Source organism: Gavia stellata, chromosome 10 (genome assembly GCF_030936135.1).
Source record: "Gavia stellata isolate bGavSte3 chromosome 10, bGavSte3.hap2, whole genome shotgun sequence".
In the NCBI taxonomy this organism is placed as follows: domain Eukaryota; kingdom Metazoa; phylum Chordata; class Aves; order Gaviiformes; family Gaviidae; genus Gavia; species Gavia stellata.
This window is the reverse complement of record NC_082603.1, coordinates 12,333,236-12,348,738: the sequence shown is the minus strand read 5'-3', so window position 1 is coordinate 12,348,738 and position 15,503 is coordinate 12,333,236. Positions and strand designations below refer to the sequence as shown.

Sequence of the window (15,503 nt, the reverse complement as noted above, 5' to 3'; positions counted from 1 at the left end):
GAAGGGGATCAACTAAGTTCTAAACTATATTAATCCTGTAATACTGGTGATGTTTAGATTTGTCTTAGAAAATTATTTAAGTGTAAACTTACTAACCTTTTAAAGGGATGTTGTATTGATGTGCCTTGAAATATTAGTTTGTTGTATGTAGAATCTGAGAGAAATGTCATAATGAAAAAGAATAGATGACTCATGGCTTTTTATTTACATTTTTTCCAACTGTAAGGGTATTAATTTTTTGCTTTGCAGAAAGGTGGTTTTGTTTCTTTTCCCTTAATTTTGCCCTCAAGTTAACTAGTAGGTTAAGAGAACATCTTTGCTAGGTAAGTTCATTCAAAGTTAATTAGAAGGTGGAAAAAAGTCAAATTCCCCCCTATGTCAGAGAGGAATGAAATGTGAGAACATTATATAATGATTCTAAAATGTTGCAGGACATGGGGCATGATGAGGATAAGGGGCTGTAGCTTTTAAATGCACCTATGAGTTAGGCATCTAACTTATACTGACTTTATTTTCAATAGGAATATGGGAACAACACCTTTTTTAATTTAACTGGTTCATCAAACATCATGTGCATCAAAACTTTAAAAAAAGTTCTACTTAAGGACTGAAATACTTTATTCCAGTAGTTTTTAAAATCCATTGCATTGATGTTTATTTGTTGCATAGAGTTGAAGAAATAAGAGCTTGAAATGTTGGATTACTTTTGCATATTCAGCAGTTAGACTTTCTCCAAGTGTCTGCTTTAGGTTTAAGTGCTATCACCAGCTCAAAATTTGATAGCTGATAAATACAAGGCTAAGACTTTGAAGTTTGGAATCCATCAACCACTTTTTCCAGAAGGCAAAGCCAAACATTCCTCTAAAAGTGGATTAATAGAGATGTTTTAAGATGAGAAATCTGACAGCAATATGTAGCCCAAACCAGCTCGTCGTTTCTTACAGGAGGTTGTGAAGGAGGGGAAGAAAAGAATTCTTGTAAAGATGTTTATTTTTTCCCAAGTATCTTCTCGGCTACTTCTTTGTAGATCAAGAGTTGTTTTATCAAGATCTAGAATGGGAAAGAGCTGTGTCAAGATAAATGTCTCCCCCCAAAACCTACTATTTTAGAGTACACGTACAAAGTATATTACAATTTTGAAAGTTCCTGTTTTCATATTATACATCTTAAAATAGATACCTGGCCCGTACATGTGTGCCCAGATTCACATAAGCACCGATGTTGGTCTGATTACCCTGGATAATAAAGATGGATATTTCCAAGTGCAATTTATTTCTTAAGTTGAATCTGGACATGATTCAGAGATAACTAAGAGGAAAATCAAAGGTATGGAACAATTTCTATGTCAAGAATGGCTAGAATAGGATCCTTGATCAAGGGGAAAAAAAGATGATAGAGGAGTCTGTGATGGAAGCCTTGAAAAAATCATGTTAGTGTGCACACTGAAGACAGACATGTTACCTTCCTATTCAGTGTGTGAAGTGTTAACATGTGAAACTTGCAGTTGTCAAATTCAAAACAAAAGGACTTCTAGCATCTGAGACATAATGCAGTAATGCCATGCTTTAAATTGCTATGAGGGGAGAAAAAATCTCAACATACATGAGAAAAATCTTTATAGGGCTATTAAATATAAAGATATTACTGGTGATTTGGAAGGACTCTGAGCTTTCAGTTTGCCAGAGAATGTTCTGAGGAGATGTCACTATGTGCTTGTTGTCTTAAATATGTTATTTCTCAGGCATTTGCTGTCAGGCCCAGGACAGCAGGTTCAGACAGTGACCCAAGATAAACAAAAGGTCCAGCTGTTCTTGTGGTGTAGAAAGATTTCTATGGAAAAGATTAATCTTTCTTATTGCATCTAGGAAGCCTACAGCAATTACTTCAACTATTAAGTTCACTTGCAAAGTATCCTGTTAAGGGATATTCCAAACATTAAGCTAGCACAGGGGAGTAAGCCTTTCACTATCCTGTGCTGTTATCTTAAACTAAATAAAGTGAAAGCATGGATAATAAGCAGAGGCAAAACGAGTTATAAAGATACACAGTAAGAGCTGAAGGGAGAAAAGCAAGATGAATGGTATTGTTGGCTGTGAAGTGTGGAAGAAGCCCTGAAAAAAGGCATTTATTCAAGCTAGTAAATCAGTGGTAGACAGCAGTAAGTTTGGCTATCGCTGCTTGCGTGAACAGAGTCTGGATTATTTCACTATCCATCAACTGATGAAACCACTCAGGTTTGCCTGACTGTCCTTTTAAAGCAATGTACTGTCACTTCTCACTTGAAATGATGATTTCCGTCAGCCCATGTATACTTTGGAATTGCTTCAGTGAATAGCAGCCCTGATAATACAAGGCTGCTAACTGTCTGCTTGCTTTTAATCACTGCAGTTAAATGGATTTCAGAAGGAAAGTAATAAATGACTTTTCTTGACCCACTGTATTTCTACAGTATTTTAAAATTTTCCAACCTACTTGCCATCAGCTAAAATCTCAAAGCCAGATATATCTGACAAGGGAAGGACACCATATTAAAGAAACAGACAATTTAATTGTTAGGAGTACATAGACAACAAATAGTATTACTTCGTTGCTGAGACATGCAAGGAAGGATCTTAAACAGCTCTCAATGTAGGGCACTCTAAAAACAAAATAATTGCATGTTAACTATGACTTAGTATGTTAGCATGATGCTTATAGATGTCTCAGGAGCAGAGGCTGTTTCCCTTCGTGCTTAAGCAGCTGCTGTTAAGGTGTGGGAAGAAAATACATGTAGTAATGACTGACACTTACTCTCCTATTTGGGGGTGGGGAGAAATTGGAAGTTAAAGTTAACATTGCTTGTTTAAGCCAATTTTTATTAAGTTACCTTAAGTGAATGCTTAGAGAAGGTAGCTGTACACAGTAGCAGGAATTAGTCAACATAGTGAAGGCTTTCAGTAGAATTAGCAATTTGTTTTCCAGTTCTGAGACTGAGTGTAAACATGGAATACCAATAAGCTCTGGTTTAGTTCAGTACTGATAGTTACAGAACAGCTGTCAAGGTCAGCTAGCTGACTTTCTGATCTTTGTATTTATCTTTTTATATTTGCAGAGATACTGACACTTCAGTATCAACCAGCAAAACAATATAGCATTGGAAACTGGGTAATTAAAGCTGTTTTCTTTTAACTTTAGCTAGGTCTTCTGAAACTGCTTGTATCATTCGTTCTGTAGCTTTCTTCAAACTGTTCGCTGTCTGTATGGCATGATCCAGAGTAGAACTTAAAACCTATTGGGAATAACAAAATGTAGCCTTGTTAATACTGAAGGCAAATATTTACCTAAGTATAGAATAGCAAGGGATGTTTAATTAAGGTTCTATACAGCATTTTCACTCTGAAGACATGCAGAGAAGTAAAAATTCTGAGTCATGTGATATACTGCTCCAGGATTCAAGTTGGAAGTATGTGTTATTTATTTCTGTCTTTAATTGTGTACTCCTTTGAACTGAGGGATATTCACACCTTTCTAAAGCAGCCCCAGTGTGGTGCATGTTTGTTGTATGAGAAGGTTTTCTTTTGGTTTTGATAGTGGTTTGTATGGCTAGGGTGACATTGTTTCAGTATATGAAAAACAGTCCCTGTATGAATGGTGAAAGGGACAGAAAAGGAGCACTGGATCTTACCTGTGGAATTAAGTTGGATAAAAAGTTTATAACATACTCATATGAAGTAACACACTAACACATAAGCTAAAATACTTGGCTTTTTAACTTCTTCCTGTCTTATCCTCAGATGGATTAGACATGCTTAGATTGTAATAATCAACTTGCTAAGAATGGGGATGTTCAACAGTGCCATGGTGTGGGGATGTACTCTTCCCAAGATAGTTGTGTGGCTTTTAATTTTCACTCTAAAGTCTTACATTTGCATTGGAATCATTTGTACTTCTGTTTCTGATGTTGATTGCAGATTTGCTTCGGGCAGACTTCTTGCTAGGTAAGCATTGATGTGAAAGGATAATTTTATCATCTGTGCTTGAATAGCAGGTTTTGGCAGCCTCAAAGTTTTGCCTAAAGATGAGAGAGAGAGAATAAAATACAAACATTTTTAGTGAGCGAAAGAATTTCTAAACTAGAAATTAAATATGTACACCTTGATAGCATACTCACTTGCAAGTTAATTTTACACTGAGTAAAATTTTTCATTTAATTGTAAGACACAGTCCATCATAATTTGTGTTACATCTGTATTGCAGTAAGACACAAAACATTCCAGGATGCAGAGTCAGGAAATCTCTTATAATAGCATCACATTCTTGGTGTTGTAACCTTCTCTGAGTGGTCTATGCCATTGATTCTCAAGTGCAGCTGCTGTACTTCTAGGCAGTATTACTGCTATTGAATAATGCAGTCAAAAACTATGGTGACAAAACTTCTCAGTTTCAGTCTAGTCTGTGCTGTAGTTAAGAATCCATTTTACTTCAGACTCCCAGTGTAATTTAATGTTAACGACAGTTAAAAGTGGGACTGTTACTTATAAAGAAATAGCTGGTAGCAAACAGAATTGCATCTTACATAATACAGACCTGCTTTGCAATCTGTGAATGGGAACATCCTCTTAATAAAGTGAGATTTTCTTAATTTTTTTTTCTACCAAATGTGTCAGCTAAAGAAGTCAGATGTTGACTCTTCATTAAATTAGAAAGATTGAAGAACTAGTCTAAGAATTATTTACACTTGCTCTTGGGGTAAATATTTTAATTATTAAGTAAAATTCTAATATACAGAATGCACTGCAGAAGATAAAACATTCATCCTGCTTATGATACTGGTGAGTTTTTTCCATGCTGAATCTTCAACAGTGGCATTTTCTCTTGTACTACATATAGTTAATGCTACAGCTTACCTTTCAGAAAGTCTGTTTACAAGTTCACGTGGCTGTTTATTTTTTTGAGCCTTTTGAGTGGAGATTTTCTTCTGTGAATAAGCTGGAGTCGTTGAGGCTGTGTTGAAAACAAAAACCAAAAAAATGTTATTTTCCATATATCTAACATTTTTCTGTATTTAGCATAAATTAAAAAATCAAGTAACTATCACTGCTGAATAGAACTTGAATATGTTTAAGATTCCTTGTAAATAAGGACAGATTAACCTTCTTGGGTTTGCTGTTGAATTTAGTTCTGTGACAAATGGTATGCAGATTTATATACCTTTTCATACAGTGAAAGACTGTAGGGGGAAGTGTAGAATAATCAGACTCTCATAATCCTAATAATTACATGAATACTACTTTCATTTATAGTTTTATAGTATTTATACAGAGAAGTAGCTAATTTATACTTTCTTCCCACTGTTGAAAATTTGTATTTTTCTGCATGCAGTTTCTTCTTGCAGTATGGAGACAGGAGTCTGAGATAAGTGACTTGAAAATTTATAATTTAAAATTGATGTTAAACTTTTTTTTTTAAAATAGGCTTTCTTTCCCTTTGGTGCATGTCACACAATTTGAGTGTAGAGCTGGAATTTTCTTTAGTATTTGTTTACACTACATTAGGTAACAGCTAGCACTGAAGAAGTTGGCACAGTAATGCTCAATTTCAATATTCTTCCACATGGCACTGCAAAATGAGATTTTCCTGTCATAAATGAAATATGAAAGGGAATCCTCTCATAAGGAACCAGAGAAGGTTAAAGCTCTCATGCATGGGGATTAAACTTGGCTAGTTATGTTAAAGTTGGATTCACTGATCTTGCTCTACAAGATCTGTACACATCCACTATTTAGCTACAGTGCTGCTGATTGCTTATACTAAACTAAATTTGGCCTGATATATGTGCAGTGTGGCTTTCTGCCCCTTAAAACCTAGCCCGCAATTGGTAATTATTTTCAGTAACACATTATACTTGCAGGATGAACCGGAACTTTTATTTCTACATAGGGCACGAGACTGAATAGAGTCTTCGTAATTCCCGAGTCTAAATTGATCTCTGCTTCCTCTAGGGTATCTGCATCTAAGTCCTGAAAATAAAGACATGTTGTTTAGAAAAATAAACACTATAAGCAAGATGATTTTTGTGTAGACTTTAATATTTTTGCAATCACTATACCTTTTCTCTCTCCACGTAATCTTGTATTGAATGTTTTGTAACTTTCAGTCTTGCAGTTCAGATGTTCCTCGCTTTGTGAATCATTAAAAGAATCATAGGCTGAGATGTCTTCTGAATTGCTGCCTAAAATCCCAAAAATACATTTAAAAGGTCTGAAATACTGGAAATTTTGCCCTGTGTATCTAGGTAATTATTTGGCTTTCAGTACCATAATTTCTGAGCCCTTCGCTGCCATTAATAGTACTGCAATTTGAAAGTACTTTTTCCTCCATTTTACAGGTGGGGATTGAACTTTAAAGACTGTAAGTCACAAATGTAGATTTTTTTTTTTGTAGTCGTCATTGTTTCCAGTCCCAGAACTGTTGTTAAAAAAACTTAAGTTGTCCATCTACCTGTCCTTAGGTTCTTGTTTTGAAGGTTAAAATTTCTGCAAGTTGAAGTGTTACAAAAACAATGCAGCATAAGAGGAATGTGACGAGAATTTGGGAGGTTCTAGTACGGCACTGCTTTAGCTATTGCACAAACCAATACTAACAATAATGGCCCTAGTGTATTATATTAAAGTGGAAGGATATCATAGAGAAGCCAAGGACAAAAGGTAGACCAAAGGTAAGAATAACCTACATATTCATACGAAACTGAGTTCAGGACAGTTCATGCTGAACTGAGAAACTGAGTTCATGACAGTTCTCTTTTAGTTGTTGGGTATTAACAGCTTCAAAGTATTCTGCAGTGGAAAGATAAAATTGGGGTGCCCTGACAGAAACAAATGCTGACATTCTTAGTGAATGTCCAAGAGCTGGAGTCTTGGATGACTTCACAGCTGACTTAACTAGCTCACGGTAGCCTGTATGGGCTGTTGTTTGGATTCGGTGAAATTATGTTATTAGGAGCTGGAGTAAGGAGGGAGAATATTTCCAGTCTGTGTCAGCCCTGAATGGATTGGAGATTTAGGTAAACTTTTTTCCTTTTGTTTTCATGCAGAATAAGAAATTTGAATCGAAAAACTAAAAGTGGAAGTACTGATATAAAATGTTTCGGTCACCAAGTTTGGAAACTCCTCCTAAGATGTGAAATAAATGCACATGATAAGGAGAAAAAGCAATATTGAAGCATTGTGTGCACACCACTTACATTTTTGAAAATGTTAGTAGCAGTAGTATTTGGTAACTTATCTAAAAATGTAAACTAGAATTATAGAGTAATTCAGGTTGGATAGGACTTCTGGAGATAGTCTGGCCCAATCCCCTCTCAAAGCAGGACCAAGTTAGATGAAGTTGCTTAGGACCCTGTCCAGTTGAGTTTTGATATCTCCAAGGAATGGGGATGCCACAGCCTCTCTAGGGAAAACCGTTTCAGTGTTTGACTAGACTCAGAGTTAAAACTCTTTTGCTTGTATCTATCTGGAAATTCTGTTGCAGTTTGTTTGTTGCCTTTTGCTCTGTCACTGAGACTTCCAAAGTGAGTATGACTTAAGTGTCCTCTTTAGTCTCCTTTTTATTCTTAGTGTCTTGTGCTGTGCTAAGCAGTAACGTCTGTTAAGACTATGAAACAATTTTCACGCTGCTGAGACGTGATAGGAATGTATTTCTTAAGAGGATTCAATAGTAGGTATAAGCACAGTTCTGACTTTTGTATGCCATCACTACTTACTCCGGTTGGTATCTGATAAATCAGTTGGTTTCCTCTGAATGAAGAGTGAACATGTTCCAGTTTTCCTTCCCTGGATGTCTGTATTTCTTAGAGCATGAAAACAGAATGGTATTTTAATTGTATCTTAATACCTTTATGATGAGCCTTATAAGCATATTATATTAATGTCTGATCACTTCTTAGTTGAGGAGAAATCAGATTTACTCATAGAAAGAACTCTGCCTGTATCAATTATCTGAAAAGGTGGTAAGTAGAAGCTTAAATTAAAAATTAACCAATTGCAAAATAATGACCCCTTTAGTTAAAGGACACATTCTGACAAAAGGACCTTGACTTACCAGAGCTGTTAAAAATGCTTAAAAGTAGAGGTCTTAATAATCACATTTTTGAATAGCAAAGTAGTATGAAATCCTATGTATTTATATGTGTTCACGTATGTTGCATCAAAATATTACCAATGGTAAGGATTATATGGTTTCTTAGTAACTTAGAGCTATTAAGGTTTTAATTTTGCTGCCTTTAGGTAATCAGAGGAATATTTGAGATATTGTTGACAGAACAAGAACAAAGTTCCTTGTTTGCATTATATGACATAGATCTTTTCAACTTAGGGCATACAGTATCATCAAAGTCATTTGAAAAATTTTCCACACATTCATGGAAATAATGATCAGAAGATTGAGCTAACTTTCTTTAAATGCCAGAGGGAAAAAATAGAATCTAGGTGAGTTTTACTAGATAAATATTAACATCTACTCTGTAAAATAATCTGAGAGTGTGTTTAGATTATTGTGATCTACGCTGCATGAATTGTAAGATCTAGCTTTGGATAGAGAATTAATTTGCCAAAATTTCAAACTCTAAAATAACCCATGTAGAATTACACTTTATCATGCTGACATTTCTGTAAATGAAACTTTACAGATTGACCTTTACACTTGAAATATATGCAGAGGTATCAATATGCTCTCCTTCGAGGGCCACCAGATTAGTTCATGACAATGATTAATTTCAAATATTTTTAATTGCTGAACACTTAGCAATCATCCTGATTCGGGATGCTGACATGCATCGCTGAATAGAGAGCAAGGACAAAGCCTTTTCTCTTAATACACTATTGAAATAACTCTGTGCCATTTAAGCACCATAAACCTTATACTGGTCCACTGAGATGGGCTACTTTGTAATATGAATATAATCCTCTCTTTAATAAAATGCATGGGAGTTTTGCCATTTCTCCAGTGGTCTGGTATATCACATACCTTATGTGATTAACTGGTGATAAATTTGAAAACAGATCATCCTCTTGTTTATATGTATTAAAGACATTATTCATTGTTTCAGGCAGAGTCTAGTACTGAGACGTATCAGTGTACATACATGTATCTGTTCCCTTAGCTGTAGAAAACCACATCTATGACTAGCCAAAACATGTAATACACTTACCCTTTCATACTTTCTTCATCAGCATTAAATTTTTGACTTAATGTACCCCGACTATGGGATGCAAGACCTTCAGCAGCATATTTTTCCTCAGGTGAGAGGAATCTCTGTTGTACAGAGAAGGCAAAACAAATTTATATATGATTGTTTATATTACTGTGTATCTGTAATAGTATTACATATCAAACAGGATAGTATAAACAGTGGCATCATTTCCGTATCACTTTTATATTGCTTTTAGTTGCCATCAACTCTACAATTTGATTTATCTATTTACAATTATAACTGTAGAGCAGATTAGACAAAATATGAGCACATTTTCATCTGTGAAGTTGTAATTAGACAGGTTTTCATGTTGCTTTGAGAAGGATTAGCATATATTAATTTCTCTCAATGTCTTAAAATTAAATATTTTTGTTGGCAAGCAATTGCTTGTAGGTTTTTGCTTTCTGAACAAATAACTGTGTTTACTAGCCTGCCTTTAAGTCTTTGCTGAGAGAAGCATACTTTATTACAATTCCAAAAATGTTTGAGAGTCTTTCCTTAAATTTCTCCTTTGGAAACCAATTCAGTGATGTTATATTGTGTAGTACCTCAAAAGCTGAGCCATCATGCTGTGCAAAAACTGAAGAGGAAGATGTTGTGTGATCTCAAAGCTGAGTAAGATAATGTAAGTTTAAAAAACCCCCAAAAGGATGTAAACAGATCTCATACCATTACGTTGGAAGAAAGCTTGTTTGCTAGCAGACCTCCTTTTCCCAGAGACTCTGTTTCTGTTCTGGAAGTTGATTCAGCTCTCTTTTGTAACCTAAATTGGTTAAGGGGAAACCATTTATTTTATTTTTCTAATCTCACTGAGATGATTAACACCTATGAAATACTCCTGAAGAGGGCAGAGATGGTATCTAGAATTGTTTCACAAAGTTTTGATGGCTAATTAAGTAAATATCTCCCTTGTTTAATTAAAAATACCACACAATCATTGGCAAATAATTTTTTACTGGCACTGTACTTTGACTAGTCATTGACATCCTGAATTTGTGTGGTTGCAATGAATTTTCTACAGAGGTATGACTTAACTTCTAGTGAAACTGATGGTAGTGTTTTGGCTTCAGAAGTACTTTGAGGTCCACAAGACCCAGAAAGGTAGGAATGCCAGGCTGGAAGGAATTCTTGGGTATGTAGTTACAGAATTCTGTAGAAGTTTTATTCTGGAAATATTCCTGTTGCTTTCGGAGATTCCAGACATCCCAATTTTCTATAGTCAGCAAATAATTTTAGGTAAATTTTTATAAAAACTTCAGTAGCTGTTTCAAAGTTTTCACTTACATGTGAAGACAAAGCTTGCACTTGTCACCTTCTAAAGAAAATTGATTTGTCTGTGGGATTACATCAGTTGTCTGACTCTTTTCTTCCTCATTGTTCTTGTGAAGAAATGCAATTTCAATACCTCTTCTTTCTGGAGGATCAGCAATGTTTGAAACTACTGAGCTCTGTATAAAGTAACCATAGCATAGATACTTGTAGTATGGCATCATTGCATTGCAAGTACATGGCTTCTACCAGCCAGCATTTTCTGAGTGTCTTTAACTTGGGATCAGAGAAAAATGTTTTCTAGAACATAGACTATGAAAGCATTTGATAATACTTATCTGTAGATTTGTAGAAGGCCATAAGAATTTTTTTGTGCATTTATGATCCAGGACAAAATATTACCACACTTAGCAGTAAACTCAATTTTCTATAGCACAGTAATGTTTGGTCTTCTAGTAATTGTGCATGTTAAGAATCTTGAACAAACAAAGCAATGTTTCTTCCAACTAAATGATAGTGATTAATTCCCAAAAACAAAGACAGCTTTGTAAAAGCTAAAGTAGCTGCTCATATTTTCTTATTCTGAAATAAAAGCTTTTTTGAAGCTGGGATTAAGAATATTCAGTGGTTTTATACCTAGGTTTGTGTTATAATTAATGAATTATTATGAAGTTAGTATTTAATGGAAAAAACCCACACTTCCTTTGAAGTAACATGCTATCTAAAAGCATCATTCTGTTATTAGAGGAGAACATACTACCACACTGAGGTTCTTGAGACTTGCATCAGTAAAACAGAATAATGTTGTCTTTAAATAATAAAACTCACTGAGTTACCTCACAAAGAGAATATGATGAGTGGTCAGATTCATAGGAAGTAAGCAAAGAAGACAAGTTGCATTTGCTGTCATCAGTTTGTTCTTGGATGTCTTCAAGCAGCATGCCAAGTCTAAATATTTCCCCTTCCACCTTTCTAAACCCAATTGCAATACACAGTTAGTGAAACCTGTATAAAGATATTTTATTTCTTACTATAATAACCATATTGGGCATTTCAGTACACTTCTCATAGGAAAAAATAATGGAGTTCACTGAATCCCTTTTAAGAACTTGAATTAATCAATTAGATATTCTACTTATAACTAGGATATGTAAAGCCCAAGATAAATTTTGGCCAAATCACTTCTAGCTTACCACATATAACATTAAAATAATGTTTTCACTTCAGAAAAATTCTAATGGCTAAATGAAGTAATGGTTGTAAGACACTCAAAATCTGGAAAACATACTGATGTACTACTTAGCACTTATCTTCTAACCTTTCAGGATCAAACTCTCCAACGTTGATAGATTTGTCCTTGTAGTTCTGCAGCTGTAAGTTACGGTGCTTTTCTCTAGCTGTTAAGTAATTCCTTTCCAGGACATCAAGGTATCTTTTCAATTGATTTAATGCCTTCACCAATAAGAAATAATTCAATAGCAAATATCATTATGATTTAGCAAGCTACAGTGATAGTTACTTATGCTATGTAAGCCAGGTGCTATTTGTAGTGCTGTTGGTAAGAATTTTGCTACTGCTCTGAATTGGAACAGGACTGCATCTTGTATGTCCACCTAATACTCTGTGCTGCTCTACTGTGTATAAGTGAAATATTAAACCATGACTTCTGAACTGATAGCCTTCATGTCAAAATTAATAACTTACTGGCAACTTAAGGCCTTTCACTTATTTTTGAGTTGTAATTCTTAAAACAGATTTAAGAATTCAGTCACCTATTGAACACCTTCATTTTTGCCTCTTAAACTCCTAATTTCAGTCTGAGATTGAGGAAAAAGAGTATTTTTAAACATCTGTTTGAGAAAAACATGGAGTATCTTGCCAAAAAATTGTGAGTCTACATCCATTTAAAGTGCATTTCAGATAACTGAAAATACATAAATTAATTTACCAGATAGTTGTCTTCTAAAAGGAATGTCTCTTGGGTCATATGCTTAGAGAAGTCTTCCACCTTCAAGACACAATATTAGACTTTTATTTGGGATTTTAAAAACGAATATGCCAAATGAATATACAATTTGAGCATCAGTGAGAAGTGCATATTGAAACAGAGCTCTTTACTTTTTTTATCAGTTGATCTGTCTGATCCTTTAGTATTTGAGACATCTTTTCTCCTAGAGTTAGTTCTGGCAGTAAATTAGCAGGATTTAGACAGTGTGCTTCTACTGTACCAGCTGCTGGTAATGCTGATGCTGTTGTTCCACACTGTAATCCTACACAATACAAGATAAGATTAATCAATTGGAATTTCTGCCCAAAGGTGCTATCAAATTACATAAAATAGTCATTGGCATAGTTATTGTAATTTTATTTACTTGCTTTAGACAAACCACGTGTGGATGGTATAGCAATAGCAGCATGTAACGTAAAAACTTGCCTCCTGAGTAAATGGCAATGCTGGCATTTGGAAAATCTGACTGAGGAAGTATCTGTTAAAATGAGAAATTTGGTTATAGAAACAACGTATAGAACACTTGTGGACATAAACAAAAATTTGAGAAATAAAATACACAGGTCAAGTTATTAATACTATTGAAATCTTTATTGTAACAGTACCATATAACTTTCTGTGTTTATAGTTTGATATATGTATAGTGTTTCATTGCGTAAATACTTCAGGTCCATGTTGTGAAAAATCTAAAGAGGATTTGTATAAATGGGAAGTACAATATGAAGGCGACAAAATAGTTTTGGGGAATATTCGTAGTCCTAGAGATAAAGGAGAATGAATTAAAAAAAAAAAATCTATTTTGAGATATTTACCTTAGGATTCAATCTCAGATGGTCAATACGATTCTGGGTGTCACCATGATGTGTCAGCGTCTTGCTTGCAGCCAGGAAATAATAGGGAAATCTATTAAAACTTGTTCTATTTCAAACTATTTTGAAAGATATAAATCTAGGAATGGACTTAAGCATCTGCATAGCTCTGTGAGTGAACTCCATGGCAGGGCATAAAATTGAAAAGTGATTATCTAATTACTAACAAACTCTAGAAGAAATTTACCCCAATAAGAGAAATACTGTTGTCAAACAAATCCTCTAAAAATAATCGACTCGTCAATAAATACCAGTATAAATAGTTGAAGAGTGTCAAGATGCGAAAAAAGGCAAAGATGTCTTTAACATAAGCACAGGCACAGTATGAAAAAATACTTTTTAAAAAACTTTCAGTTTAGTACTTCTGGTGAATTTGAACATTTGCATATAATACTAGAAATAACAATTTATACTGGATTTCCTAATTATTTGACAGGATGCTTTATAATCACAAATAATACTCCAGAGCATCATTAAATACTTGGTAGTGAAAGTTCCATATAAATTCAGTCTCACAAAATTTTATTTGTGAAAGCAATTGTTAACTAAAGTGATATACTCGCTGATACCTATAGACTGCCTGCACGAACTAGTCATGTTAGATTTTACTGGACACGGAATACCTTCTTACAGTAAACATCACTCTATCAAGTATTAAGAATTTGTTAAAGCATCTTAATTACCTCTAGCTGTTGCAACAGTTCTGTAATGCTCATTTCTTCTCGATTCGCTACTTCAGCAGAATCGAAATAGTTCTTATTTTCTAGAACGTTGTTCACAATTACTGATTTACTTAGCAAATTAGGGAAGGATTTTGCTCTTTCAATTGTAGGAACTGAGTTAATATTGTCACTTCTTTTTGGTACTTCAACTTCTGAAGCAACTTTGGAGAAGTCAGGAAAGCCATAGGGAGCTTGACCTTGGCCATATTTGAGCTTGTGAGGCGAATCTGTTTTCTTAAATGGGGTGCTCTCTTCTTTCATGTTTTGAAAGATGTGTGTATCTTCATTCTCATTAATCAATTGTGAATTTTCTTGTCTGCATCCAGACTTATCAGTAAAAGAAATAGTTTTCCTTGAAACACATCTATTTTGATTTAGCGAAGTTTGCTTTTTATCACCAGTGTTTACTTCCTCATACTTTTCTAAGTCATATTCTTCAAAGTTAGTTGCACACTGTTCATGCGCTAAAGGGCCTTTGACATGTTCTGAAGGCTCAGGTTTGTTCACAGTGTCATCGATACTTTCAGTAAGGGATGTCTCTGGTATTGTCTCGCATTCAATTAACTGGCATGCGCTTATTAATTCTCCCTTAGAAAAATGACGCAAAAGGACATTGGATATTTTTGAGTGAGTTAGATCTTCTTTGCTATCTGGTTTACTAAAACCACCAACAGGTAATTCCTTAAAGGAGGCTTCACTTCCAGGCATTTCCACTGAAATTCCTGTTGTTCCTATGGCACCTCTGTGGTTACTGCAGAATTCTTCAGGCTGTGGATGAGTTTCATAATTTGCTGTTGCTTTTATGTTTTTGTTATCTTCAGAACAGACTAAGTTTAAAATATCAGAAATACCTTTTGTACAAGTACAGTCATTGAAATTATCTGAATTATTGTATTTACAGGTTATTCCTACATCTCCATCATAAGGTAAGTCATCTTGTTCCTCATCAGTTGCATCTGTCATACAGCCTAATTCATCTGAAAAGGAACTATTCATTTGGATTTTCATCTAGTCTGACAGTTTGCACTTTTTTGTAGTCTCCATATCCAGTTTACGTAGAACATGAATGCCATTGCTTCTCCAGTTTTGGATAGAGCTTTTATTATTGCATGGATCAAAATCTGTAATATGAGAGTCATAATTATTTTACACTTAAATACATTTGAGAATAATACCTATGTACGTCTTGTACCTACTGTAGGTTTTTTAGAACCATCCCCCTGACGTGGATGTTTTCTCTTCATATTTACACTACTGTAAGTCTGGATTAACTACTGGAGAAAAGAGACACAAATGACTAAAGCATTGGGAAAAGGAGAATTGAGCTTAATGCCAGGTAACTGTCCTTGCTCGTTAATCCCTCTGCAGTATTAAAGACAAAAAACCCCTTTGTAACAGAGCCAACA

At 34.7% G+C, this 15,503-nt stretch overlaps 1 protein-coding gene across 1 annotated transcript; it reads right to left on the bottom strand.

The window, feature by feature from the left end:
- Positions 1–3,130: 3,130 nt before the first annotated feature.
- Positions 3,131–15,141, bottom strand: AKNAD1 (AKNA domain containing 1). The gene is given in 15 exon segments (XM_059822121.1): positions 3,131–3,268; positions 3,904–4,051; positions 4,887–4,983; positions 5,889–5,999; positions 6,089–6,211; positions 7,742–7,827; positions 10,514–10,677; positions 11,335–11,470; positions 11,817–11,950; positions 12,447–12,506; positions 12,617–12,768; positions 12,871–12,933; positions 12,936–12,984; positions 13,319–13,378; positions 14,059–15,141. Coding segments are annotated over 15 exon segments (2,586 nt in total). The 3' UTR covers positions 3,131–3,148.
- Positions 15,142–15,503: the final 362 nt, after the last annotated feature.